At 37.4% G+C, this 26,773-nt stretch overlaps 5 protein-coding genes and 4 non-coding genes across 11 annotated transcripts; 7 read left to right on the top strand and 2 right to left on the bottom strand.

The window, feature by feature from the left end:
• Positions 1 to 1,389: 1,389 nt before the first annotated feature.
• LOC103442591 (peroxidase 27-like) lies at positions 1,390 to 3,217 on the top strand. The gene is made up of 4 exons (XM_008381397.4): positions 1,390 to 1,629; positions 1,803 to 1,991; positions 2,334 to 2,499; positions 2,618 to 3,217. The coding sequence occupies exons 1-4, from the start codon at positions 1,408 to 1,410 to the stop codon at positions 3,022 to 3,024; spliced, it is 984 nt and encodes a 327-aa protein (XP_008379619.1). The 5' UTR covers positions 1,390 to 1,407; the 3' UTR covers positions 3,025 to 3,217.
• Positions 3,218 to 5,675: 2,458 nt separating this feature from the next.
• LOC103442590 (peroxidase 3) lies at positions 5,676 to 7,431 on the top strand. Its single transcript, XM_008381396.4, has 4 exons — positions 5,676 to 6,045; positions 6,149 to 6,340; positions 6,446 to 6,608; positions 6,894 to 7,431. Exons 1-4 carry the CDS (start codon positions 5,836 to 5,838, stop codon positions 7,307 to 7,309), a joined length of 981 nt encoding a protein of 326 aa, XP_008379618.2. The 5' UTR covers positions 5,676 to 5,835; the 3' UTR covers positions 7,310 to 7,431.
• A 762-nt stretch (positions 7,432 to 8,193) lies between these two features.
• On the top strand, positions 8,194 to 8,292 carry LOC114827212 (small nucleolar RNA Z157/R69/R10). The gene has a single exon (XR_003776430.1). It is a non-coding gene; the product is annotated as a small nucleolar RNA Z157/R69/R10 (small nucleolar RNA).
• Positions 8,293 to 8,473: 181 nt separating this feature from the next.
• Positions 8,474 to 8,561, top strand: LOC114827214 (small nucleolar RNA R11/Z151). The gene has a single exon (XR_003776432.1). It is a non-coding gene; the product is annotated as a small nucleolar RNA R11/Z151 (small nucleolar RNA).
• A 98-nt stretch (positions 8,562 to 8,659) lies between these two features.
• LOC114827215 (small nucleolar RNA Z152/R70/R12) lies at positions 8,660 to 8,773 on the top strand. The gene has a single exon (XR_003776433.1). It is a non-coding gene; the product is annotated as a small nucleolar RNA Z152/R70/R12 (small nucleolar RNA).
• Positions 8,774 to 8,863: 90 nt separating this feature from the next.
• On the top strand, positions 8,864 to 8,987 carry LOC114827222 (small nucleolar RNA snoR80). The gene has a single exon (XR_003776440.1). It is a non-coding gene; the product is annotated as a small nucleolar RNA snoR80 (small nucleolar RNA).
• A 380-nt stretch (positions 8,988 to 9,367) lies between these two features.
• On the bottom strand, positions 9,368 to 12,704 carry LOC103442588 (uncharacterized). Its single transcript, XM_008381395.4, has 9 exons — positions 12,201 to 12,704; positions 12,071 to 12,118; positions 11,891 to 11,950; positions 11,732 to 11,815; positions 11,530 to 11,634; positions 10,899 to 11,012; positions 10,702 to 10,802; positions 10,108 to 10,219; positions 9,368 to 9,869 (listed from the first exon to the last, which is right to left on the bottom strand). Exons 1-9 carry the CDS (start codon positions 12,702 to 12,704, stop codon positions 9,738 to 9,740), a joined length of 1,260 nt encoding a protein of 419 aa, XP_008379617.4. The 3' UTR covers positions 9,368 to 9,737.
• Positions 12,705 to 12,826: 122 nt separating this feature from the next.
• Positions 12,827 to 18,041, top strand: LOC103442587 (zinc finger CCCH domain-containing protein 13). Of its 3 annotated transcripts, none has more exons than XM_029107974.2 (11): positions 12,827 to 12,961; positions 14,421 to 14,531; positions 14,763 to 14,796; positions 15,004 to 15,127; positions 15,234 to 15,290; positions 15,807 to 15,904; positions 16,018 to 16,089; positions 16,197 to 16,411; positions 16,808 to 17,004; positions 17,331 to 17,540; positions 17,737 to 18,041. In XM_029107974.2, exons 1-11 carry the CDS (start codon positions 12,832 to 12,834, stop codon positions 17,779 to 17,781), a joined length of 1,293 nt encoding a protein of 430 aa, XP_028963807.1. In that variant the 5' UTR covers positions 12,827 to 12,831; the 3' UTR covers positions 17,782 to 18,041. The 3 variants fall into 3 exon arrangements, with proteins under 3 accessions (XP_028963807.1, XP_028963806.1, XP_028963808.1); XM_029107973.2 differs by having other exon boundaries at positions 15,004 to 15,133; XM_029107975.2 differs by lacking the exon at positions 17,737 to 18,041 and having other exon boundaries at positions 15,004 to 15,133; positions 17,253 to 17,517.
• Positions 18,042 to 18,203: 162 nt separating this feature from the next.
• On the bottom strand, positions 18,204 to 22,271 carry LOC103442586 (histone-lysine N-methyltransferase ATXR2). The gene is made up of 14 exons (XM_008381391.4): positions 21,992 to 22,271; positions 21,839 to 21,924; positions 21,317 to 21,630; positions 21,053 to 21,165; positions 20,913 to 20,944; positions 20,475 to 20,620; positions 20,125 to 20,212; positions 19,842 to 19,890; positions 19,691 to 19,745; positions 19,440 to 19,509; positions 19,293 to 19,362; positions 18,807 to 18,883; positions 18,608 to 18,664; positions 18,204 to 18,500 (listed from the first exon to the last, which is right to left on the bottom strand). The coding sequence occupies exons 1-14, from the start codon at positions 22,155 to 22,157 to the stop codon at positions 18,378 to 18,380; spliced, it is 1,446 nt and encodes a 481-aa protein (XP_008379613.2). The 5' UTR covers positions 22,158 to 22,271; the 3' UTR covers positions 18,204 to 18,377.
• Between the last annotated feature and the right edge of the window lie 4,502 nt (positions 22,272 to 26,773).

Raw genomic sequence — 26,773 nt, 5'->3', positions numbered from 1 at the left:
TGGTGTTGCTAAGGCAATCTACTTTTTTGGAGATGGAAAAACTCACAAGGGCATTTCAATCACCCTATCTGATAACCATCATGTAATTCACCAGCGCCAGAATCAAACGCACGACATGTATACGTGTTTAGAGAGCTTATTAATGATCAAAATCATAAGGAATTGATTTTCACACATTATTTTTAGATTCTCATGCACTCATTTTTATTTATGACCATCAAATTGAACAAATCAAACAGAATCAACGATCCTGATTAAACAAGAGTGTATAAAAGGCTAAAACAAGTATGAAATTACTTTCCAAACCATATATTTGTTTGATGATTGTCATCACCTTCATTTGCGTCATGGGAAATTAAATAGTGTCTAATGCAAATTGTATTATTTAATAATGCGGTGCCTTATCTGAAAGCCCTAAAATCATCTGCATGAAGGAGCTAGCTGCATAATCATAACCTAACTCTATACATTATTGTTTAATTTGATTCTAATAGTGTGCAAGCAATCGATTTTTTAACATGTGGGCGGTTCTTAATGCTTTTGAATTATTCTCGGGTTTTTTCCCCGATCAAAGACATTCTGTTTGAAACATTTAACTTTATATTTGGGAAATGACTTACACAAACTCGTTTTCTTCTTCTGCACAATTATATTTATTTTTGGCACATGATTTTTTTTGTCACTTAATTCAAAAGTCAAAATAGCTAAGAGTGTACAAGTGAAAAAAATAAGAGTATGAAAATTATTTCCCATTGAGTGAAGGGATGCTTTCAAAAATCATCTCAACCTCCACTTAAGAAGCATAAACAAATCTTCATATGATGGTATCTCTCAACGAAAACTGCTCAATTGACTGAATGCTAAGATTTGCCTGTAAATTAAAAACTGACATATACCGAACCGACTTATTAAAATACAAAAGAAAAATATATACATACATGTCAAATTGTGATTGGTAAAGAGAAATTGCTCCTTGCATATAAGGAGCCAAGTATTGTCTCTCTTTACCTGTAATTTCTGTTGCCTTCAAGTGACTGCGAAAGAAGTTGTTCACTTCTATATGGAAGGTGAAGATGAAAGCTACAAACACATTAGATGGTGCAAATAAAATATTTTATGAGTTTATAAAGAAAGCAGAAATTAGGGTATTAATTATTTGTCGACTCGTTTTTTCGGTTCTTATTATTATTATTTTTTCCATCATTTGTCAACTCGTTTTTTCGGTTCTTATTATTATTATTTTTGTATGAGGACGTTGTCAACTCGATTGTTTGCTGAAGCCTTAACAAACGTTTTAGATAATATAAAGTTCATAAAATAACTTAACGATGACAAGTTCAAAGGCCTAAACATAACTATAAAAACCAGACATGCCTAGCTTCAATTCCATCCATCTCTCTAAAGACAATGGCTTTTCAAAAGATCATCTCAGTCTTTCTTCTTCAGGTTCTGCTTGTTTTGTTGGCCTTAGACTCGAGCAATGCGCAGAAATTGAAAGTCGGGTTCTACTACAAAACATGCCCTGATTTAGAGGCTATTGTGGCAAGGACTACTTATCAATACATATCTAGGGCATCAACTCTTGCTGCTCCTATTCTAAGGATGCATTTTCATGATTGTTTTGTTAGGGTAAGTGATATGTCGTTTGGTTGTGTTACTTGTCTCATGTAATCCATCAAGTCCTGCTAATGACACAACAGTTTCTGTTGAAAACTGTCCTTCAAATTATTTTTTAATTGCACAACAATTGCTAATTACCGAATTTTGCAAAGCAACTAATTCCTTTAAATTTTAATTTTCAGGGATGTGATGGTTCTGTGCTATTGAATTCCACACCAAACAGTCAAGCTGAGAAAGAAGCCATCCCCAACCAAAGCTTAAGAGGGTTCCATGTCATTGATGCAGTAAAATCTGCAGTAGAAAAGAAGTGTCCTGGTGTCGTTTCTTGTGCTGATATCTTGGCCTTAGTAGCTCGTGACGCAGTTAGAATGGTAATAAATTAAACTCAATCCACATAAATCAATAGTTATTAAATGTATTATTAGATTAAGAATAGTTATTCAATGTATCATTAGATTAAGAATGGATGTCTGTTCTTTAATTAAGAAACGGACATCATGTGTAAGTGACTTGTAGTTCAAGGGCTAATTATTAGGGATTTTTTACTAAACCCCAGATCTTAGGTTCGATTCCTTTATCTCTCGCTATCATTGCTTTCATTTTTATAAATAAAAAGAATAAACATCAATCATGCTTCATGCATGCACATAAGATTTTTAGCTCTTAAATAATCATATATTTGGCTTAAAATGAATGAATATTTTTTTTTCCAGGTTCATGGCTCATTTTGGGAGGTTCCGACTGGACGAAGAGATGGAAGAGTGTCATTAGCCTCAGAGGCCAATAGAGGCTTACCTCCTCCTTTTGCTGACATAACTCAACTCAAAGCAATATTTGCAGCCAAGGGTTTAAGTGCTAAAGACCTAGCGGTTCTGTCAGGTGAATATTATTACGTTTACATGCAAGTTTTATTTATCTATTTTATTTATCTATTTGTTTTTGCTTCATGAAACCCTAATCAACATGATCTGATCTCACTTTTCTTCATTGTTCTTAGGAGGACACACCATAGGCACATCTCACTGCCCGTCCTTCACAAATCGCTTGTATAACTTCACCGGAAAAGGCGACACAGACCCGAAATTGGACAAAAATTATATAGCTCGGCTGAAGACAAAATGCAAGCCAGGGGACACGACTAACCTGGTTGAGATGGATCCTGGAAGCTTCAAAACGTTTGATGAAGATTACTACACTCTAGTAACTCAAAGAAGAGGACTTTTCCAGTCTGACTCAGCTCTTCTTGATGATACTGAGACAAAAGCCTATGTGACAAAGCAAGCCACAACTCGTGGATCCACCTTTCTAACAGATTTCGGTGTCTCAATGGTGAATATGGGTAATATTGGAGTCCTCACAGGCAAAAACGGTGAAATAAGGAAGCAATGTGCTTTTGTTAATTGAAGGCAATTAACTTCTATATACATTGGGAAATGATTTTTGTGCACTTATTTTTCTCATTTGTTTTCTCCTTTGATTTCTACAATTCGAAAGCTAGAATAAGAAAGGGTGAGTAGAAAGAGAAAAATAGTTTGAGGAAATCACTTCCCGTGGACATTTTTATTCAGCTGGTGATTTGAATTTGCAATTGTGAGTATGAATGTTTGCATAATTGATAATGCATGTATGTGTTGTGTGTTCCAAAAAGGGTTGCAACCAAAATTGGTTAACAAGTCGTGTGATGATTTTGGACTGCCATGGTGGGAGCCTTTCAACACCATATCCTGTAAATGTTTTATTATTTCGTTTTTATAAATATTTCAAATCAATAAGGCTTGAACATTATTCGATTGAGACAGAACATTGGTTTCTATACAAAAAGGGTCGGGCATAATTGATGGCCAACTTTCATCAACGTGTTCTGTTGTGCTGATTATTATATCATATGGTCCGGCGTTCACCAATTAGATATGGGATAATTTAATATCACAACTAGAACATTTACACATTGATAAATTAAAAAATAAACAACTAAAATTCATCAACTTTTGAGAAGAACATGGATTGCACTTCGAAAACTGAAAGAGAATAAGCTTGCTGTAATTTGTATGGGAATTGTTATTAGTACTCCAAAAATTTCATTTGGCATTCCAAATTTTCTATAATTAGAAAGAAAAATAAACTTGTGAAGAGTGTAAAATGAAATTTTTGAAGTGCTAATAACAATTCCCTTGTGTATATTCATTCATTTGTCTATTTCCATATAAAACTAGTGACACGAGAATATCTCCACCTAGATAGAAAGAATTAATAAATTAAAACAAAATTTCCTTCAAAAATACATAATAACAAACCTCTTTCTATGCATGAAAGTAATATATTAGAGCAATTATTATTCCTTCAAAAATCATAATATACTAATTTATAACCAACTCTTGTATGTATGCTTAAAAGTCCTCACTTTTAGTACTACTTTTTTTAACTTTAATTTTCATTATTGAAACCCTAAAGCGGATTCTCGTAAATTGTTTTCCAGTGAAATGTCTAAACCCCTAGAGATACATCTTTCCATGAAAGGAGTAAAGAGCTACAGATATGCTAGATTTTACTAATTTGCCTTGCATTGTTACTCCGATAGAATCTTAGGCCCGAAACTTCATAGAGATATGGACAGGGATTAAAGAAGTGACTTCAGCGATTGCCCCAGCTAGCATATATAACTAGATCCAGGCTTCGTGCATTTACCCGCATTTCGCTACATCTAAACCGTTATAACAATCTATCATTTAAAACATGACATGTCAACCTAAAATTGAGTTTAGTTTTTCTTTTAAAAAAAAATACTCATAAGGACGTTTATTATTTGCAGTTTGTGTATCCTTTTTCTTGCATTAACGACTTTGTCTTTCTGTGAATTTCTGCGCTCCCTTCATTGTGGCTCAATAGAAAGTTTCCCATGATTAATCCAACTGCAAGTGAAAATGTAATTCTATCCAGATGCGTAGTCCCCTGTGTGTTCTTTATTCATAAATTGTTTTCGTGCATGTTTTGGAGAGGAAACAAACTATGCAACTGCTTGTAATGGCCAGCTCCTCCATCTCCTTCTCTCTATGATCTCCTTATTTCTGCTTCTTTCACATGATGTGACATGACATTGGAGAACCAGTAAGGCCTTCCATCCCAATAAATAATCAAGGCCCTCTTTCTATTCGAAACACACGCGGGAAAATAGGCGCCATGATTAATTAAAAGAAGAAGCCTATGTTTACTTGATTGAATTTGAAGATTCCTTCAACCATGAGCGAATTTCCAGTGAGCCACAAACAGGAGACGGAACACTAGTGAAGAAGGAACACGACGAAGATGCACAAAAGCAACAATTGATGAAGGGGAACAAAACCTAACTTCTCAGTTTGAAATACTTTTTAGAAATTGTTATTGACACTTTAAAATTTTTATTTTAAACTTTAATTTTTTATAATCATAAAGAAAAATATGTTTGTGAGAAGTGCATAATTAGATATTGAGACACTGAGGAGGCCTAAGGTTCATCAGCTCGACTCGATTGATTTGTTCTTTGCCATTTTGTCATTCATTGCTTAATATATATTTTACTTTCTGTAACAAGGGCAGATAGCCAATCATTGATAAGAAAATTGGATAGGTTGGAAGAATGATGAAATTAAAAACGCCAGTATATATATATATATGTGTGTGTGTGTGTATAAAAGCCGTCATCATTGAATATTAAAATTTTTATGTACAAAGTTAATCCAATTTCCATATGATGATGACATTGTTAAATGATGTTGTGAAACCGTGTATCATAATATGGGTAAACGACAATCAGACCAAAAAATTGATACTCATTTGTAATTAAGGCACAATTAGTTTAATCTCCAACTGCCATGAAAAATGACATGAAATTTGGTGGCAACGAGACCAAAAAAATATGTGCTGTCACACGCTAGCTTCAAACATAATCCATCACCAAAGTACAAAAACATTCCAGATATGGGATTTTCTTTACTTGTCTTACAAGGAACAACTTTAACTGCTAGTACTAGTTATAATATTAAGGAAAGGATATAGAATCGCCAAAAAGCATGGTAGTTGGACGTCACCTTGCAATTTCTTATCTTGCACTAGGCCCACAAAGTTGAAGTTGGGGGTGGAGGCCTATAAATTTCAAATCACAGTTATGTAATTGCCAACACATTCAAATCAAGTTTCTTCCTCTAAATTACTACAAGTTGAAGATCAGTTGCAACGAAAATGGGGTTGATTCGATTTTCTGGGATTTTGGTTTCATGTCTTCTGGTGATCATAGGCTTCAGTGAAGCTCAGTTGCAATTGGGATTTTATTCCAAGAACTGCCCAAAAGCAGAGAAGATTGTGAAAGACTACATCGAGAAGCATATCCACAATGCACCCTCACTTGCAGCTGCTCTCATAAGATTGCACTTCCATGATTGCTTTGTCAGGGTATGTGACCATCTTCTTCTCTTTACAGACCAACATTCTCTGCAACTGTATTAATAGGGTTAGAATTGTAATTTGGAACTAATGAATGCTTGTTGCTTATTAGGGTTGTGATGCATCCGTTCTTCTGAACTCGACTTCAAGTAACCAAGCTGAAAAAGATGCTCCCCCAAATCTAACCGTCAGAGGATTTGACTTCATTGACAGAATAAAGAGCCGACTTGAAGCTCAATGCCCTGGAGTAGTTTCCTGCGCAGATGTTATTGCTTTGGCAGCAAGAGATTCCATTGTTGCAACAGTAAGACCTACCATCAAAGTTCAAAAACCAAAATAATCAAATGTAGTCCCAATTCTTCATTAGATTTTCATCTTTGTTTATTTATTTTCTTGGCATGGTGTGTAGGGAGGTCCAACTTGGAAGGTTCCAACAGGTAGAAGAGATGGGGTGATCGCAAGGAGGGCAGAAGCCTTAGCCAACATCCCACCCCCATTTTCGAACTTCAGCACTCTCCAAAGAACTTTTGCCAACGTGGGTCTTGATTTGAAGGACTTGGTCTTGCTATCTGGTAAAGCTAATTCTTGAAATATACAGGACAATGTTCTCTTATCAGACTTATGTTGTCACACTATGAATCAAGATCACACATTATAAACGATAGTTAACTTGATCAATAGGTCAAATTTTATAGTCTTACTAACATACAATAACCAGTGGCATTAGTTGCACGGAATAAAATGGATAAAAAAATCAATTAGTAGTTAATAGGTTGCTAAAGGCATATCAGTGGCTAATGGGCTTATGCACCTAATCACACCACATGGGTTAATTTGCTCCTTTTTTTTTTTTTCAGGTGCTCACACAATTGGGGTCTCTCATTGCCCATCATTTTCAAACCGCCTTTACAATTTCACCGGAGTGGGTGACCAGGACCCGGCTTTGAACGCCCAATACGCAGCCAATCTCAAGGCCAACAAGTGCAAAACTCCAACTGATAACACCACAATTGTTGAGATGGACCCTGGAAGCGTCCGTACTTTTGACCTAAGCTACTACACACTTTTGCTCAAACGGAGAGGGTTGTTTGAATCCGATGCTGCTTTGACAAGCAGCTCAACCACTCTTAATTATATCAACCAGCTGCTCAAAGGTTCACTGCAGAACTTCTACGACGAGTTTGGAAAGTCCATGGAGAAAATGGGTCGGATTAACGTTAAGACTGGATCGGCTGGTGAGATTAGGAAGCAGTGTTCAGTTGTGAATAGCTAGAAAACGGAAATCTTTGGTTAATTTTCAGTGTTTTTTTTTTTTTTTGGTGTAATAAAAATGGCAATGTTCGTGAACTGCATGCATGTAATGCTTTCTGATATTATATTGTTTTGTATTAATAAGGTTGAGGCTTGTCATTGTCTTCGTGTACGTAAATACCAAATCATTATAAAAAGGGGGGAGAATAAGGTCTTTGTATCTTAGTCAAACCACAAATTATGACTAATCACTACTTCAACGACGTGATTTGTTCACTACTTTAATGGCTAATCACGAAAAAAAATATCACTTAGTATTGTTTAGCCATAATAAATTTAGAATTTTGGTGAAACAACTATGCATCATTCTATATGCTTAATCAAGTATAGACTTCTTAAACGCTAGTTAGTAACTTAATACGACGCTAATTAATTACATGTTTGGGCTCGTTTCCACAATAATTTCCATTATATGACTTTTTTTTTATTTGTATGTATAGATCATTGTTAAAAAAATTCGTCCAAATCGAAAAACATTTATACAGCCATTTGATTATTACAGTGAAATAATATTTATACTATAATTTCACAAATAAGAAAAATACGAATGCTAGAACTGACACTGGGCTTTTAGGTTTCGGTTAACTTAAAATGGGCTTGAACTCTTTCATTTGGCCCATTTTTGGTATAGCCGTCAAAACCCTAAACCCCACCCCTAATTTCCATCTCTCACATAAACCCTAAGCCTATATATACAACCAACTTTCATCTCCCATCTCTGCAACCTCCCATCCCTTCGCTTCGCCTCCGCCGCCATTACTGGCCGAATTTTTCTTAGATACCAAAATCTAGGGATTTGAATCGAATTCGAATTTGTGCAATTCCTCTGTGTTTCTGTGGAGTGAGAAGTGTGCGGTGATGAGGCAATTTTGTGGACTAGAGTTTATGATCTGGGTTCTTCTCCCAAAAGTTTGATTACAAACCCTTGGCTGTCTGAGCACACCTTCTTCTTTTCCCAATCCAATTTCGAATTTAAAAAATTGCTTTTCAAAGATTACCCATCTCATCTTTTTGGATTTTATCAATAACCCATAAATTTGTTTTGTCTAATCCTGCAAAAAAATTAGGGTTTTTGGTATGATTTGTTTTGTCTAATCCTGCAAAGTTAGGGTTTTTCGTTAAATTGGGGCTTATGATGATAACATACAATTATCTTAGCGGATTTCAGTGAGCCCTCTTGGTCAATGATCTGATTGTTACACACACTGAGGCTCAAATTCAATTTTTTTGTTTTTTTTTTATTCATATAATTTTTTTTTATTTTAGATTAATTAATTTTGGAAATTGTGAATGTTTTGATTGATGGGTTGTGGTTGCAATGATGAGATTAAACACTTGGACGTGTTTTGGGCAGTGGACGAGGCCTCTTTTGGGGTTCTTGCCGTGAGCTCATCTAACAAAACGACTTCTCCTTCCACTGAGCTCCCACTCCCCCACATTATTTTTGAATTTATATTAAATATTTTTGTTAATTTTTGGATGAAATTGTAAGAAAGATTTGAAACTTGCGTCCATTACCAATTCTAGAGGATTATTTGGTTCCTCCTGATGTAATGGCTCGGACGCCAAATTCATTATTGTGGCTATTCTGATCAGTGGATTCGCAATGCCATTGGATCCGGGAAACTCCACATACATTCGTACACTCCAACAAATTCATGCCAATAGTCATAAGTGCTTTTAGTGATGAGCGAAGTGCTTTTGCATTCTTATAAAAGAACGATGAACAAATTATCCTGAACAAATCAACCAATAAAAGTGCTTTTGACTAATGCTCTTAAAGATTTTAACTTTGTAAACTGAGAGGGGCTTTTCTCCTTTTGTACTTTACCAATAGAAGGATTCAAAACAAAACTCGGTGTCCTTGATCTTCATTTTGGCCAAAACGGTGAAGCCAGATGGAAGTAACCGAGAAGTTTACTGTCCGGTGGTAGTTTTTCGTCGACAAATCCGCTTACCGAACCCCATCACCGGCGATTAAACTTGAGGTTTTAGGGCCGGAACGTGAGACGATTGAAAATTTTGGACCAAAAGTTTAAGAGCCATGGTAATTACTTGAACTTGTATTTACAAAATCAGAAAAACATTCTGTTGATTGAAGGGCAAAAACGGCTTAAAAGTACAGGTAAAGCAACACAAACTGTATAAAACGAAAATAACAAAGGCAGTTGCCCGCCTCCAACGGGCAACTGCGAAAATCCACACCAATTGATTGGGAGTAAAATGGATGGATTCAAATATTTGGTGGGAGGAAAAAAAAAAAGGCTCCAACTTCTAGTACGTTTTCCCTCGGGTAATTGGTAGTATTGCTCAACAAAAAAGAATCACATGGTGTATATTGGCTGACCTTCAACCTCTCATTCAGTTGTTCAGTATCCATTTTCCGAGCTTTACTTCCTCTTGGATGCGAGATAGATGCCTGATACTATGGCCGCCCCAGTTACCGCGACACCCAAAGATTTAAGGATCCTCGCGGTGGTAAAAAAGGACTTTTGTGATGGAATTACCATAAGATCCTTCATCTGCAATACATGGTAAAACACAGAGCACCGAAGTTTAGAGACTAATTGTAGGAAATACTTGTCAAAAAATGCAAACACATACTTTCTATTCTAGAAACCATCAACGAAAAATCGGATCCAGAAAGCAAATCTAAGGAGCATTATTGGGAAAGGAACTGATTTTCCTGTACAATCACTACCGACGAGTTGGGATAAGATACAAACTATAAAATTTATTCAAAAGGAAGGATTCACCAACCACAACAGGCTGCTGCCAATGCTTCTTAATTCCTTGGAGGTGCCCCTTTCCCACTACTGCAACTACTGAACGATGCTCGCTGGCAATTCTCAGTAATGTAGACGACATGTACCTAAATATTCAACAATTAAAATCAAGCAATCAGATCAACAAAACAATAAGACTCCACAACATTCAGTTATCTAAGGTCTTTGGAGGTGTCCTATGTTTTAATTGAATAGGTGCCCTGACAGATAATATTTAAGGCCGTAGGAGAACTGAATGTGGAAAATGTCCACAAATCAAAATGAAATTTGTTTATCTACACACCCCAACCTCCACAAGCATATATAGAGCTCGTACTTAGATCATACAAGAGTGTATATACAGCCAATAATCATCATCAGCGCCGTTCCTTAGTCTACATCGAATTTACTTTCAGTGTGGACATAAGAACTTGTTTAATAACTAAACCTCTGTGATGAAGAAAATGTTCACAATATAAGGGCAGAAAAGAAACAGAAAATTGTGAAAGGACAAAGGTATGCAGATGTGGCATCATCTTTTGATCTTTGCATTAGTTTGATTGAATAATTAGCTCAGAAGAATACTTACTGATCTCGCTCATGTACGAGTGTTTCCATTAGAGTTGGGTACTCCTTGCTCATCTCTTGAATCACAAGAGTAAGCATGTCAACATCATCCATTTCCTTAAGCTGAATATACACAAGAACAAATCATTAATCCCAAGAAACTAAACATTAGCAGAATGGAGGAGTAGTTGTCTTTCAACAAATCAAGTAGATGTTTACCATACTATTAAGAGCATCGGGACTTGGTAGAAAGACAGCTTGAAAAAGTAAGGAATATAGCAGTTTTATCTTATGCCAAAGTGGCATCTTTGCCCACGTCCTTCGCAAGGTAATCTGTTTTCAGTCAGTGTAAAGTCATATATCAAAGTAATTCTTCACCAGGAAAATTATACAAAGTCTGAAATACGGATATATAAGTATGGAAAGCCAGCTTGAAAAAGATGAGTTATTATAGCAGGGTCGGCGTAAAAGAGAACCAAGAAACATAAAAGTAAGACAATTAACATGCATATATGCAATAGATACTAGAATTTTGAAACTGCCACCAAATTTGCAAGGAATGGACTTGAAAGAGAACTTCGGGCATAAACTTTCTGCAAGTCTGGTTTATGGGTTTCATCTAGAGAGCATCTTGTCAACAAAAAAAGCAAAGCTATAGCATTCGATTGGAAGAAATCTCATCATAATCAGCCTTTAAAATGAAAATGCACTTTCATTACACATCAAAATTACTTGTGTAGCTGATAAATGTTTCTTCGGCCGAAGAGTGGAATGTAGCCAGGGGTGCATTGGGCAGGCTGCAATTGATAGATATCAGAAAACCAAAATGATAAGGTATAATGTATTATACCTGCACGGGGCGATCACCAAGTATCACCCTACCGCCATACTTCATTGCTTCTTCATACGCTACACGAAACTCAGCACCAGGAAACACTTCAAGCCTACTTGAAACCTAGCAGAAAAATGACACGAAAAATTCCACCGCTTGAATATACTGAGAACATATGGAAATTATGCTGGGTATAGTTGGATCAAAGATGAAAACATGCCTTTGCAAGGAACCAGCTGTAAACAATTCCAAAGGCATTGTGCTTTTTCTTCCACATTTCAATCATTTCTCCCATCGTCGGTACCTGATGAATTAAATGCATTGGTAATCATGTTTGGTTATTCAAAAACTAACGCCGAACCAGAACATAGACTCAGACCTTCAAATTCTGAGGGGTGAGTGCCGCCACTCGACTCGAGCACAACTCCAAGAAGACAACCTACATTCATCACACGAAAATTCGTCAACTGTATTATAATTTAATATAATTTCATGACACTGTTGTCCGAATTAACTTAATATAAACCTTATTAAGCAAGTTTCAAAACGGATTATGCACCTCTGGTTTCAAATAGCTGATCACGGCTTCAACTTCTCTGCACGACTCCTACAAACCACACACAAAACCAAAGACCAAGGCTTTCAATTCAAATTTTCTCACCAACCAAACAGGAATTGAATTCTCTTACCACCGAAACGTGTGCCGTTCCAACCAGGTGCACGTCGCAAACGCCGCCCTCAGCCGTGGACTCACAAGTGAGCACCACCACGCTCCTCGACAGCTCCTCAGGAAGAAACCTCCTCTGTTCGAAACTCTCAGCCACGGCGGTCATCGAAATGCCGTCGTCGTACTCATCCCTCGGCGCATCGACGCCTACGATGCTATCGGACAAATCCTCAGTCGTAGGGTTCTCTATGTGGACAAAGTTTTCGGCTGACGCCGGGTCGGGCAAAGGTGATTCCGCGTCCATCAGGGGCCGTATCGGTTCGCGCTGACGCGGACACCCGTCGGTGGCAGAGGAAGCAAATCTGAGATTCCTGACGGTGGAGAATTGCGCGAGGGAGTTAGGAGAACGGCGGAGAGAGAGGAAGACGCGGCGGGACTCGGGCGAGTAGAGTGAGGCGACCAGGCGGGTCGAGCGAATCATAACACTTTTGTCAAGGACAGAACAGTACGCTACTGGTGAATGCATATATATGATCTCATGGAGACACGTGTACGGTCAATGATGAAGTAGTATTGTATGTATATATAAAAGGCTTCCCTTTCTTCCTTTCTCGCAACTTAGCTCTTACGCTTCCGATATTCTGATTGGGGAGATGGCGGATAGGAAGCTGTTCAAGACGAAGCTATGCGTTTTGTATCAGAGAGGGCGGTGCGCGCGGCAGAGCTGCTCGTTTGCTCACGGGGAGGTGGAGCTCCGTCGCTTCTCGGGCGGATCCTTTCACGGTAATATTAATATTTGCTTCACGTTGGTTTTTTCTCTTCAGTGACCTACTCTGAAGCTCTGCTTATCTTATGAAAGTGGGTTTTTTTTTTTAATTTAATTTTTTAATTTTTGGGTTGAAGTTGAACTTGTAACTGTATTGGGGTTGCACAGAATTATAATTTACTGTCAAATTTTGATAATTTATAGTAATTTTTGTAGATTTTAAGTCATATGTTTGCATATTTTTCTTTGAAACTACATAATTTACTATAATTTTAATGAATTCTGTTTACTTGAATGAATTCAAGTGATTAATTGCTCTCTCTCTCTCTCTCTCTCTCTCTCTCTCTCTCTATGTTGAAATTGTCTTCTGTTTTATGATCATCTAATGCAATCCTTCCCATGTTTGAAACAATGATGTGTCTGCAATTCGGATAATATATTATTTTTCGTTCGATGGAGCAAATGGGAGCATGTATGTTTACAGACTCGGGAGTCGGGAGTTAAAAGTACTATTCCAGAATGATTGCAGATTTAGTCATTCAGTGGTTAGGGCTGCTATCAAAATCTCTTCTTGAGAGACATGTAGCGTTGTCAGAATATCAAGGCGTATGAAAATTCCCAAGTTCATGTCGACGAGCAAGGTTATCGTATTGATTCAGTATGGATTGTCCCTGGTGGTTTATATTGAAGCAAATTCCTATTGTGGTATTTCTGTGGGGAACCTTGTCATTATGTTGCATCTTCGATATGCTATGATGGATCATCAGCGTTACGTAGTTCTGGAATATATCTTCTTCTATAGAGTTAAGACACAAGATGGTTTGGTGAACATGCGTCCTTTCTATTTGCTGCTTCTGCAGCTTATGGCTTATGAATTTCGTGGGGATTATGGTACTCTCTTTATTTGTAGTCTTTACTTGTATCTTCAAGATATTTCCGAGATGGAGAAGAATGCTATTTTTATGGGAGTTCTGTCAGAAGAAACTAAATGATTACGTGTGCTTCAGATAATTTATATCTGTATCCTTATATGAAACCTTGGAGAATCTCTTGACCTTTCTCATTGCAGCTTTATACTATTGTTCAGATAATTTATATCTGTATCCTTATATGAAACCTTGGAGAATCTCTTGAACTTTCTGATTGCGGCTTTATACTATTGTTCAGCAAGATGACGGGAATCCCAATTCTCCTCTTTCCAATGTTTCTCTGAAATATGAAGGTTATCTATAAGCTCACACATGGGTTTACTATATCTATTTCTTATATAAGACCAGTAGTTTCTACTGTGTACCCCTTGAAACTGGCAAGGATTCAACATTATTGTTCATTATTATGTTACTCATGCTATTCCACGTGATGGTAAGCTTAGCCTCATTATCACATAAGGGGTGCTCTCCTTGTTTCTTTAGACAGACGAATTAGTAGCTAGTTATTAGATCTGCTTTACTGAAAAGTTTTCTTCACTCTCTGTAGGTGGGCGGGACTCTGGAGGCGATGACTTGAGGGATAGACTTGACAGAAGGCATTCTCCGCAGCGAAGTTATTCACCAGAGAGAAATATAAGAGGCCGTCATATACTTCGTGGTTAGGAAGCACTCTTACTTAACTCTTCTGTTGTATTGTTTTCCATATTTTTCTTTCTTTAGTTATGCCTTACAGTAACAAGTATGAGCAAAGTTTGGTGCAGCATCATGTAACTGTTAAGTCTGTTATCGAACTTATTTTGGTTTATAGTTCCTTTTTTTCACTTTTCATAAAGTCTGACTAATGTATTTTTTTTTCCCTACAACTGTCTTGGCGGAAATGAAACTGCAGAATATAGTCCATCCAGGTCCCTTGAGAGAGAAAGGTAAGTTAAATAAATGGATCCCTTTGCAATTTTCTTTCTTTGTGAATGTCACACATGTTGAGCACTTATCCTTCTAATGATCTACTCTTTATAAACAGCACAAAAAAATAAATAAATAAATTAATTAAAAAAATATATATCTTTTCACTTTAATTTTTCCTGATCACTTTAGCGCTTATTTTTCATTTTAAATTCATTGGGGAGCAGAAAAAGAAGGAAGAAACACTTGGATGGCCAAAGCGATTTTTCTGGAAGTTTGAGAATCTCAAATGAGGCTGAAGATGAAGCTAAAGAAGCAAATATTAAACTTAGTTCGACGGGTGTTCTTGAGGTGCAGGTCTGAAATTCTGTTCAAAAGTTTTCATCATGAGTTCATCTATGCTTTCTAATCTTGATTGAGATTCTGTTTTGATATTCTTCCTTGGAATTTGGAGCAGTTAAAGCAATTGCAGTCAGAGATCGACATGCTTGATAACCGTAAATCTCAATTAGGGGTCAGTTCAAATTACCCAAACTTATGTTTTTTATTGGTCAACAAAATTGTGATTTTTGCCAGTTAATTTTCATTTATGTAAATGTGAATATGCCAATCTAATTTTCAATGGTCTTTTGGGCAACTTCTTTTGGACATTGTTACTGAAAATAATTGATAAAAAAAAAAAAAAGTTTGTCAAAATGATACCATGCTGTTGTAGCACTAGTCTGTAAAAAACAAAAAAAATATGTATTTGCATTTTCAGTCGTGCTGTTGTCTCTTGCAAGTTGTTTTAGGTGTATCTTCTTCGGTAGATATCACTTTACTTTCATTAAGATGGTGGGAATATAATGTTGTATTAAAGCTTTTCAGATGGTTATTGAGCACTTTTTTTTTTTTGAAATATCTGCCTTTTGGTCTTTCTTTCTGTTTTCTCATTGCTATTAAACTGTCTGCTTATTTCAGATTGCTGCCATGATTTATTGAATGTCCTTTAGTTATACTTTTTGTGTGCAATGCGTTTGTTATTTTTCAGGTTCACCTGGAAGAGAAGTCTCAAGAAGTGGATAGTCTCACTTCTAAAATTAAGGAGCTTGAGGCTCAATTATACAAAGAGAAGGAGGAATGTAAGAGGTACTGAATAGAGTGTAAGGAATTTGTGTTGCCTGCTACAGGGTAGCGTGTTTACGGAAGTCTTACTCACTGATTGATCTTTCTTCCTCTTCTCCGGGATTTCAAAATTTCAGGATCTCCTACAAGGTGAATAAGTTTGTAAAAGCACATTCTCGTCATTCAAAGATACAAGACCAACTAAAGAGGCAAGTATTTTTTTTAATATTGTAAATACCTCTGGTTGCTTTGGCATTCAGTCATTATTGGAGTTTGTAGAGCTCTTGAAATTTGATAATTGTATTGAAATCTGTAGATCACAGGTCCGACTTAATAAGTTGGGAGATCAGCTTGCCTTAGATATTTATGGAACTGATGCCAATGAAGAGGATTCGAGCATTAATATTGTTAGTGATGGTGAGACTACTGGTTTTCCAGTCACCCCCCATAATGAGCAGCTGAATGATGCTTCTCCAAGCAAGAAAAGGCTGGATGCTATTAGGGATACCGCCAAAGAATCAAAACAAAGTGGTAGGCATTTACATTTCCATGTATGGGGTTTTGTGGATTTGATGAAATATATGGTTTGTTCTTCTCTCAGCTTTGAAGTTTTATATATCAACCTCTTTTTTGTTTGTTGAAAGCAGAATCAGTATAAATAAAAGCCCTTTAGAGTTTAGAGTCTCATCATTTGTGGGTAGTTTTGTTTATTTTCTGTGTGCACCATTCTTAGTCATGTTTAGCTTCTTTTCAAAGAACAAATAGATTTTGCTAATTTAATGATTTTTAGCTTATCAGTTTTTCTTCAAAATTCATGTGCATCATTTGATTACTTGGACTTTGGACTATATTGTTGAAGTTGTTTCCGTAATGGATACCATGTGCGGTTTTTATTATGGGTGCTTACACTTTAGAGATGTGTACCAGCTCATCCAACAAGAGGACATCTGACAACATCTAGCAGACCAAAGAAGCTCTCTCGGTGGAGCATACACCCTACTCAATCAAATTTTGATAAGGAGGAGCCAGTGAACAATGGAATTGGCGGTCCAAAGGTTTTAGCAAAGGAAGGCAAACATGACAGGAGAAAGACTGCTTCCTCAGGCATCCTCTCTGCAGATAAGGTGCATCTTTGTACTTTCTATGGGAAATTTGTTTAATTGCTATACATTGGGCATAATATTTGCTGAAGCCAGCAGCTATATATTTTAGGCAATTTGAAATTCCTGATTCAGTTTAACTCCACTGACATTGCTGCATGCTCTCAATTAATTTAATTTTAATCTCACATCTTTTGTGTTAGAATGAGTTGCCTCTGAACTTCGTCTTCTTTTTCAACCCTGAACTAACATTTTTCCTCCTTGAATGAAAGCTACGCATGTATGCCTTAAAAAAAGGTGCAGCTGATATTAATACTTGCACTGAAATCTTTTGGACAACAAATGTGTAGTTAAAGAGTTCGGAGTCAGGACCTGTCGTACCCTCTACCAGTATGGCTGCCCACGCAGTTGACACAGAAGTTGAATTTGAACTGGAGGATAAAAGTGAGACAGTTGAGAATGGTTCTGCTAGAATTGAGGAAGGAGCTGCATATGAGAGAGGACGCTTTTCATTTCACCTTCCTCCACCACCTCCAATCCTTAGAAATAACCATTCGCAGGTCAGTATTTTTCGTGCACTTTTCATTGTTTATGATTGCTTATTGAAGTTCATTGTTCATGCACCCTCTCGCGTGACATTCTGGCTTTCAACGCAGTGGATATCATCTGTCAAGTATTCAGATCATGCCGTGATTATATTTCATTCTTTTGTCAAATGTTCTTCAGTGTCTAACGGCGTCTCATTTTTTAATGCAGTATGAGGGAGATGATGAGATCATAGATGTGCAGGGAGTTGAGTAGGAGATGGTGCAAGTATTTAGCAGTGAGAAGATAGACTTAGTTCAAGTACTAGCTGTTAGAGACTCGTGTATCTCCTACATCTGATGCCGGCTTTGCAAAGTTATGTATTTGGTGTACAAGCTTCCTCGTTGCGTTACACGGAGCCTATAACTCTACATGTATATTTTTAAGGCTTGATGGATCAAGCTTGATTGCATAGCTCAGTGTAGTAACATACGAAGATATTCTTTCTTTTCGAAGATTATTTTCTTTTCTTTTCAGCGTTCGTCAGATTCTCGTTTTCTAATGCAGTTTTAAGGGGATGGGGATGATGGGATTATAGATGTGCAGGGAGTTGATTAGGTGACGCTGCACTTTCCCTCTCGTTCCCATATATTTCCGGTCGTCTTTCTTTTGCTGGGCAACGATCAGTGCACTTAACATAAGCAGTAACAAGACCAGTTGAACCAAGATCAAATTCAGCCCCATCTCTGGTGTATAAAAGACAAATCGAACGATGCTGAAACATAAATGGGAAAACGGGGAAGCACCAACGTAAAACCAGAAAATTAAATGGTTGATAAACAAGCAGTTTCATCAGCAAGAAAACCGGCGGATTAGTCACACAATTTTGGCTCTTCTCCTAAGCATTTCGGGCACCTGCACTTGAAACCATAATCTGCAAGTAATGCCCGTCTCTCTTCGTAAGGAAGGTCTTCATCGACGTAAGAAATGGTAACCTGGAAAAATTCAAAGTGATCATCAGCATTTTAACACAAGTTCGATAAAAGGATATTGCGACCTTATAAATGGCATACTAGACCAAGTTGGACATTCACTTTCGTACCTCTTCCCCCTTGGAAATCGGCTTAAGTGCAATTATCGTTGCTTGGCCATCTCGGTCCTGGTAATGGAGAACAAGCGTGAATGCAGACGCACAAAAATTAATTAAGGAATGCTTTAAGAAGCTGCAGATGGCGTTTGCTTTAAACCGTGGTTTTGCATGAAGATCTCAATTACTATATGGAACTTGGAAGTTTACGTACCTCCTCTCTTTTGAATGCTTTCGCATTGGGACTACAAGAATGATTCATACAACTCTGCAAAGGATAGAACGCTGTGCCTAAAACAAAATTGACAAAACATTGGAAGTTAATATTTCTCCTCGCCAAACCGAGAGAGACAATTCCACATTTGTTGACCATTAGCTTTTAAAATAGTTTGCAAGGCAAATATATCAGCAACAAAATTAATATATCCAACAGGCAAAGAATGCATGCTCTACAAACACCAATGATCTCCTAGTAAGAGTAACAATAAAAACTAAATTCCACCATGACAAGTTCATGCTTACTGAACACCGTTAGCCCCAAGGAGGTAGTCCAGCCTCGAGAATAAATATGTGAGCATGCAGAAACAAGCATCGAGGTAGTCCAGCACCAAGAAGAATAAGGTACAAAATAACAGCTTGAAAGATTAACACCAAGAAGAATAACGTATAATGGTGAAGAAACTGCAAAAGAGCATGATACCTTGGCAACAAACAGAATAGTCATCACCAAGAGCATCCAAAAATGGTCGTGTAATACCCTCAACTTCTTTCTGTCATGAATAGCAGGAAAATGGCATCAGAACATCCAAATTTTCGAATAAATTAGGTGAAAAGTATGACTTCTAACCTTTTCAGGATTTGGAAGATCATCAATGTACAAAAAATAATCTTCCACTGGAGATGCTACAACCAAATCACTGAAACAAAGTGAAATGAAATTAAAAGCTTGATGACTCAAGCAAATTATATAAGCAATTTAACAAAGCGCATGAATTACTTCAACCACCATTGCTGGCACCATTTTGGATGCATGCACAGTTTATATATTCAATGGACGAGACAGAAAAGGGGACAAACCCTTGGTAAATTCTGACTTACAGATTATTCAACTCAAACATGGCAATTATATGCCCATAGATTTCGAGGGAGAATACTGGGAAGAGTCAAGGAGTTCAAATTTAACTGTCAGAAACAGTAAGCATGATTCTAATAAGAAAACATACGTCAAGTTCTAAAGTGGGTAGGATACTTGGTTTACATTCCTCATCAAAGATGGCTGCCTTCAGGAGTTCAAGTGACTGAAAGATTCAAATATACAGTTAGAACTTCAAATAACAGAATATTATACCAGAGGCATCAAAGAATCTAGTAATATTTTGGATCATGCTGATTATATGAAATAAACATTAATTTGACTTGTTTGGAAGCTCATAATCCCAAATAAGAACATACACATTTTCAAGAGATGACAACAGAATATAGCGCTCAAACTAGAATTTCTAAAACAACCTATCTAGTGGAGAAAGTACTACCGTGAATGCCAACTCTCTTATCTGCATCCTAAATGCAGCTTCATCAGAAGGTTCAACGTCAAATGGCAAAGCAATGCAGTCCCACCACCTAAGAGCAAATAAAATGTGAGAAAAGGAGGAGACAAGAAACCGTCATGTAAACATTTTCAAAACTATTGCACACGTTTATTATGCAACTGATGCCACCTAAAGTGGAAAACTCATTAAAGTGATGTCGTACGAAGTGTACTAGTATTCCATACTTCTGCCCTATGCATGGAAAACACTTCTTCCTTTTCAAGGATAACATAAGGAGCACTTAAGATCGTTTACACAACAGCAAGTCTTCACTATATACGTAATATAGCTACCTTCTCTTGTGTCCCACTGATATTGGTTTCCAAGCTTTTAAGAGTAAAGATAGATGAGGGCTGCCTGCAACATTTGGTGTTTTCTCTCGGTCTTCAGAGTAAGCCACTTTCAACTTCCTGTACTTCAATATGGTGGAAGACACTGCCTGAAAATAAACCAAGGAACTTGGTCAACTAATTGGACTTATATCATATCATATGGTATAAGACTTATCGAGCGTGACAAGAACAACATGTAACACATAAGGTACCACGTACTTATCGTGACAAACTGAGACAGAGAAGTAATGCTACTACCCATGGCGAACCATCCCAAAAACATATCGTGACAAACTGAGACCAAATAGTCTGCAAGTATTGATCAGATAGTTTGCTAGAAGTTCAGACCCAGACAAATAAAAGATTGGAATTAGAATTGCTGTTTGTCATAGAAGGTACCTTCGCAGCAAGGAGGAATATATCATTTGTGTCTGGTAAAAGCCAAAAAAAAAAAAAAAAGGATAAAATTAGAAGACGATAGTGGGAAAATGAATAAGAAGGTAGAGAAGATATAACCTACGAAGCACAGCTCATCCTACCATTGGCATGCTGTATAAATTCTACAAGTGCCTCCCTAGAGATTGCTTCGGACCTCTCCCCGGTGCAAAGTAAGGAATGAGATAAATCCCAATCAGACTCTGCACATTGTTTGCTACAAGATATCGGCACACGATAACAAGTTATTTATTGGGTACTTGATTCACAAAGAGATAAACCAGTCCAATGAAAGAAAGTTCATTTATTATTGCAGTGCCATTGTCATAGACCAACATGCTTCAAACATAAAAATTTGGCTTACCCACCTGCAGTAATAAGCTTCTTTACAGCCACCAGGACATGGAACAACCGGAGGCAGTGAGAACTTATCAGAGTAAGGCAACTTTAGACCACCATTCATTAAAGATTCAACAATCCCTTTCGGAAGAGGAACTTTCTCTTTGTAAATAGAACTGCTAGGCCCAGAGTCATCCAAGTCTTCATCTTCAGCTGAGTAGTCAGCTTCACAGCAATCTCGGCCGGCAGAAACTCCCAATTCTTGCAAATAGAGTCTCCTCCCAATTTGAAGCTCAACAGAGCCAACGAAACGGAAACAGAAACTGCACACCAAACAATCAATCTGCAAAACCCAATTGAAAAAACACACTGAAAACTAAATTAAAATACCCAAAAGCAAAAGATAAAGTCTTTCATCAAAGAAACTCCCAATTCTTGCAAATCAAGTCTCCTCCCAATTGCAAAACAAAAAACAAAAAAAAAATGAAAAACTGAAAAGACCCAGGATCAAAAATTCAAACTTTGGATCAGAGAAAGTTAGAACTCAAGACCTTGTTGGAAGAATGCTGAAGACCCACAAGCATTTGGTCCTTGAGAAGAAGCTTTCCTTCTTTCAAGTCCGAGTCCGCGTACACACCTGAAGATCAAAGAGCAGATTACAGATCGAAACGAGTGATGGGAAACTTGTAAAATGGGGGTTTTACCTTTCCCGAGCTCTCCGTTTTGTTTGACTGTGATGCCATTGCATTGCCTGCTGCGGGATTGAATGAGCTCGTTCAAGTACTCCTCGACGTCGGCGGGTGAAGGAGGTGTGAGAAGAGCAGAGATTTCAGTGCCCAGCTCTGCATCGATCGGGCAAACGATCTCCATCAAAACACACACAGTAGAAACGAGCGAATTGCTCGCTGAATGATAAATTGCTAATGGCGGCGAAAGGGGACGACTTGCGCCTTTTGTCCTTTTGTAAATTAAAGGCCAATTTTATATTTGACAAAACCCAGTTTTTTCTTCTAAATATTACCGATCAAAGGAGTCAAACTCAAATTATCCAAGCAAAAGTAATCAAGATTACTGATTAAAAACAGGTTTTTTCTGAGATTTGAAATCAATAGACGTGATTTTAAGATTGTACATCATCAATTATTTTGGTGATTTTATATAAAATTATGTTAAATAAGGATCAAAATGACTTGACAAAAATTAAGATTATGTTGGCCATTTTATTCTTATTTAATTAATTTTTTTTTTTAAATGATCAAAATAATAAATGATGGACAAACTCTAAAAATATTCTAAAAAATTAATCAAGATATGTAATTGTTCTGTAATGCTACATAGCACTAAGTAGTAAAAAATTAATAGTTGAATTAAAAATAGAAAATTTAAATAATTTTATAAATAAAATATAACCGCTAACATCTGTAACATTGTCACACCACTAAAATGCGAGGGTTGATATGACTGTTTCATTTTATGTGAAAAAAAGGGGATATATTTGAAAGAAAAAAACACCTTTCTTTCATTTGCTTTGCCGACTAAATTAAGATATTTTCTTCACTTTATTATAAAGCCAAATTATGATTGTTGTTAATGCACAAAATTCGAAGGATCTTGGATCAACGTAAGTCTGACTGTGAATCACACAAACGCCCAAGAACACAAAGATGTATTGTGGTTTACCCTCAATATTTGAGCTACGTCCACATTGATGTTGTATGTATGGATTATAATAGATCAACAAGGGAGCTCTCTGTGGATGCAGTCCTTGTCATTTTGCTCTCTGTTTGGCTGGGAGGGTATTGCCCTCTATATTGTTGTGAGGGTTGAGTGTGAGACTATGTGGATCTCTTTAGTGAAGGTGAGGCTGAATGTGAGTCCCCTCTTAGTGAAGGTGAGGCCTTTTTTTATAGAATAAGGGTTTTCTCCCTTCTTACATAAATCATGGGTTTAGGGATGAGGCCCAAAGATGAAGCTCAATATATGGTACCAACAAGAGTCCCTCAAGTCTTCAGTCAAGAGAGTCTTTTAGCTGGAGACTTCAAATTCAATCCATGTACGGGCCGAAGTGGCTAGATGTCTTGAACCAGTACTCAACACAAGGCAATGATCAACATAAAGCAATACTCGGCTAGAGGTATCACACGTTACGAGACTATTCGGCTGGAGGCGATGCTCGTTGCGAGGCTGCTCGGCTGGAGACGATGCTCGTTGCGAGGCTATGCTCATTGCGAGGCGGCTCGGCTCGTGGTATTCCTCATTACAAGTATCTACTTTATGTTGACATGCACTCATTATGAGTTGATTCTCGATATGATTCGGGTCCGCTTGTCGGATTTGCATATTGGGTTCTTTTAATCAGCAACAATGTTGATCAGTGGATCTAGTTGCTCAATAATTCCTGACAATAAATGACAGTATAAGTATGACCGTATAATGAATAAATCAAATTGATAAAGTTTGTCAAGGCAAAATATTGTACTATATGCCTTCTATAAATAAATAATTTATTCAGTCGTGTGGTAAATCACATGTTGTATAAGTGACATAATTTAATGGCAGTCACAATATTCTAGGCCATGAATAAATATTGCACATGTACTTGGGTATATGTCACTGGGTAATAAATAATATATATATATATATATATATATATTATTTTCATTCAAGTTGTTGATATCCAATTTGGTTAGATGAGGTGATAAAATAATTATATAATGTAAATGGTGTAGTGGGTGTACAGACTTTGCCACGTTTTATGGTAGTGGTCATAAAGTGATCAAAGTAATGATAACCGTTACAAACAATAATAATAACAAAGTAATAATAATCATTACTTTGGAAACTTGGCCACTAGCAAGACATCTCCTTCGTCAACTCCCTCGACCGAAGACTTGGGGGACTCCTACCATATGCTACTGCACCTTGATACTCGGAAGTCTCACGACCACTCAGTGACTTGGATTTTTTCAAGTCTCCAACCGAGAAGTTTTCCTCACTCGGGAAATTAAGGGAGCACTACTTCAACCTACATGCTTCACTCACAAAGCTTCAACATACAAGTTTCAACAAAAGGAAAAATTCAAAGAACTTAGTGAAGAAGACTTTGGTGTATTTAACACAATACGTTGAAATGAAACAAATCTTATTTATTGATATCTCTGATAAGTTACAAATATGTACATATACATGAATCAAAATAAACAAACAAGAGGGAGCCTTCACAAAGGTTGCTCAGAAGAAGTCTCAGCAGTCGGCAGTGCCCCAGAAAGAAAAGGCACCGAAGGGTGATCATTCGGAGCCTCAGTACTGGGCAAAACCCCAGAAGGAGGAGGCACCTGAGGTTGATCATTTAGAGCTTCATTACGCGGTACAGCCCCAAAAGATGAAGGCAATAAATGCCTTTGGAACAAACCCACAAACCTCTAATGATCAAATAAAATCTGACCATCAGATTCCTGCAGCTGGTCGAGCTTCCTCTTCATGTTTGTAGCATAGTCATGTGCAAGCATGTGCAACTGTTTATTCTCATGCTTGAGCCCTCTGATTTCTTGTTTGAGACTTATCACTTTAGCCGCCAATGATTCAACTTGGCAGGTTTGAGTAAATAGGCGTTGGACCATATTAGACACAGAACATGCACACTGAACACTGAAAGCCAGAGAATCCTTAATAGCCAACTCATCAGACTGTTTGGAAAGTAGTATGTTATCTTTGGGAGTGAGAATGTTCATGGCCACCACCGTAACTGTCATATCATTCTTCATCACAGAGTCTCCAACGGTAAGAGGACAAGTAGGGGATAAGAAGAATGGACATCATATGTTGTCTTGAAAAGGCATGGCTGCCTCTTCACCAAAGTTCAAGTCAAAACGACGGTCGGATTGGCCAGACATTCTCAGAAATGAGGTGCAATAAATCTCTAAAGTATAAAAATAAAGGGAAAATTCATACAAGTAATAACTCTCTGAACGTACTTTTTGCACACAATTGGTGCCCCTATAAAAGAAAGGGTAACATGACCGTTGGTTCAAAAATCGAAGAGGCACCATTTTCCAGATTTTGAGAAGCATATTTTCTTGAGTAAAATATGTCGATAATCCCCATACGCAACATCAACTCATCGGGTACCACAGATAACTTTGCAAAATATCTCTGACAAAGTTTAGACACATAAATTTTGAAAGTCCAGCTACCCTACTATTATCCACAAGGGTAAAGGAACAGCACCACTGCTTGATAACTGGAAAGTCCCTATATGTGTCAACATCCTTGCTCTGTGGCAAGGCATACTGGCAAAAATGTCAAACATTTACTCACATTCGAGAAAACACTCACAACAAGATTGCTTGCTCAAAAATCGAAGAGGCACAACTCTCCGAATCTCGAGAGTCAGACTCTCAACAGGATTACTTGCTCAAAAATCGAAGAGGCACCGCCCTCCGAATCTCAAGAGCCAGACTCTTAACATGATTGCTTTATCAAAAATTGAAGAGGTACCATTCTCCGAATCTCGAAAGCCAGATCCTCGACAGGATTGCTTGTTCGAAAATCGAAGAGGCACCACTCTTCGAACTTCGAGAGGTAGATTTCCTTGGATAAATCTTGTCTACAATCTTCACACGCAACATCAGCTTTCCAGATACCACAGACCATTTTTTCAAAGTGCTCTGACAAAGTTAAAACACGTGAATCTTGCAGCTCCCACTACATTGCTATGACCAATAAAGGTAAAGGAACAGTGTTACCACTCGTTGTTGGGACAATTCCTATATATGTCGACCTTTATCCTCCACGGCCAGGTAGACCTGCAAATAAAAAAAATGCTCAATTTTTCTTCACATCCGAGAGAGCACTTTCAGCAGAGTCTCTCGAAATACTCAGCTTCTTTTCCCCCGGATAATACCTCTGCAAACAAGCCACACAAGAGCAAGAGTATCTCATATCATCAGGGTTAAAAGCAAGAGTATCCCATATCATGCTTTTTCCCCGTCTTTTCCTTTGGCCTTGTTCTTACTTGCAAGACAAGGAGAAAGAGAGCAATCAATCAGCACTTGGAATAAAGCTTCTAGTCAGGAACTGACTGCCTGAAACCTCTTGCCTGATTACTTACCTGGCATTGCTCTCGAGTACTCATCTTCAACATCTTATGCTTCCAGAAAAGATACCACATCTGCCTGAGGAATAGATAGGGCAAGTGAGAATGATACAAGGAAGCATGTGGAGATAAGAGTAACAAAACACGTGCTGATACATCCACTACTTTGTCAACAGCAAAAGTATCCCATATCATTATGGTCGAACGTACTCTAGATTTGATGGACTTGTTTTGACCCTCAAATTCTTGAGTCGGCCTTATACTCTGGAGGAAACCAGAAAACCTTCCAGCCCAGTTTAAGAATAAATCTGTGGAAAGTTACTTATTCAAAAGCAAAAGTATCTCATATCATCTCTTCTCATTTTTCTTCTCTTTATCTTTTTTGCTGCCT

Source organism: Malus domestica, chromosome 09 (assembly GCF_042453785.1).
Source record: "Malus domestica chromosome 09, GDT2T_hap1".
Taxonomy (NCBI): Eukaryota; Viridiplantae; Streptophyta; class Magnoliopsida; order Rosales; family Rosaceae; genus Malus; species Malus domestica.
The sequence above is the reverse complement of the archived record's forward strand: the minus strand, read 5'-3'. Positions and strand labels throughout refer to the sequence as shown.

Excerpts from the sequence above, each read along its gene's own strand:
- LOC103442590 (XM_008381396.4), top strand. The coding sequence starts at position 5,836 with ATGGGGTTGATTCGATTTTCTGGGATTTTGGTTTCATGTCTTCTGGTG. Across the intron at positions 6,341-6,445 it reads GAGATTCCATTGTTGCAACA|GGAGGTCCAACTTGGAAGGT; the intron begins GTAAGACCTACC and ends CATGGTGTGTAG. Across the intron at positions 6,609-6,893 it reads GGACTTGGTCTTGCTATCTG|GTGCTCACACAATTGGGGTC; the intron begins GTAAAGCTAATT and ends TTTTTTTTTCAG.
- LOC103442588 (XM_008381395.4), bottom strand. The coding sequence starts at position 12,704 with ATGCATTCACCAGTAGCGTACTGTTCTGTCCTTGACAAAAGTGTTATG. Across the intron at positions 11,635-11,731 it reads ACAGCTGGTTCCTTGCAAAG|GTTTCAAGTAGGCTTGAAGT; the intron begins GCATGTTTTCAT and ends TTTTTCTGCTAG. Across the intron at positions 11,013-11,529 it reads TTGGTGATCGCCCCGTGCAG|ATTACCTTGCGAAGGACGTG; the intron begins GTATAATACATT and ends GACTGAAAACAG.
- LOC103442586 (XM_008381391.4), bottom strand. The coding sequence starts at position 22,157 with ATGGAGATCGTTTGCCCGATCGATGCAGAGCTGGGCACTGAAATCTCT. Across the intron at positions 21,925-21,991 it reads AAACGGAGAGCTCGGGAAAG|GTGTGTACGCGGACTCGGAC; the intron begins GTAAAACCCCCA and ends TTTGATCTTCAG. Across the intron at positions 19,363-19,439 it reads ATCTTCCAAATCCTGAAAAG|AAAGAAGTTGAGGGTATTAC; the intron begins GTTAGAAGTCAT and ends TATTCATGACAG.
- LOC103442587 (XM_029107973.2), top strand. The coding sequence starts at position 12,832 with ATGGCGGATAGGAAGCTGTTCAAGACGAAGCTATGCGTTTTGTATCAG. Across the intron at positions 12,962-14,420 it reads CTCGGGCGGATCCTTTCACG|GTGGGCGGGACTCTGGAGGC; the intron begins GTAATATTAATA and ends CACTCTCTGTAG. Across the intron at positions 15,905-16,017 it reads GAGAAGGAGGAATGTAAGAG|GATCTCCTACAAGGTGAATA; the intron begins GTACTGAATAGA and ends TCAAAATTTCAG.
- LOC103442591 (XM_008381397.4), top strand. The coding sequence starts at position 1,408 with ATGGCTTTTCAAAAGATCATCTCAGTCTTTCTTCTTCAGGTTCTGCTT. Across the intron at positions 1,992-2,333 it reads CTCGTGACGCAGTTAGAATG|GTTCATGGCTCATTTTGGGA; the intron begins GTAATAAATTAA and ends TTTTTTTTCCAG. Across the intron at positions 2,500-2,617 it reads AGACCTAGCGGTTCTGTCAG|GAGGACACACCATAGGCACA; the intron begins GTGAATATTATT and ends CATTGTTCTTAG.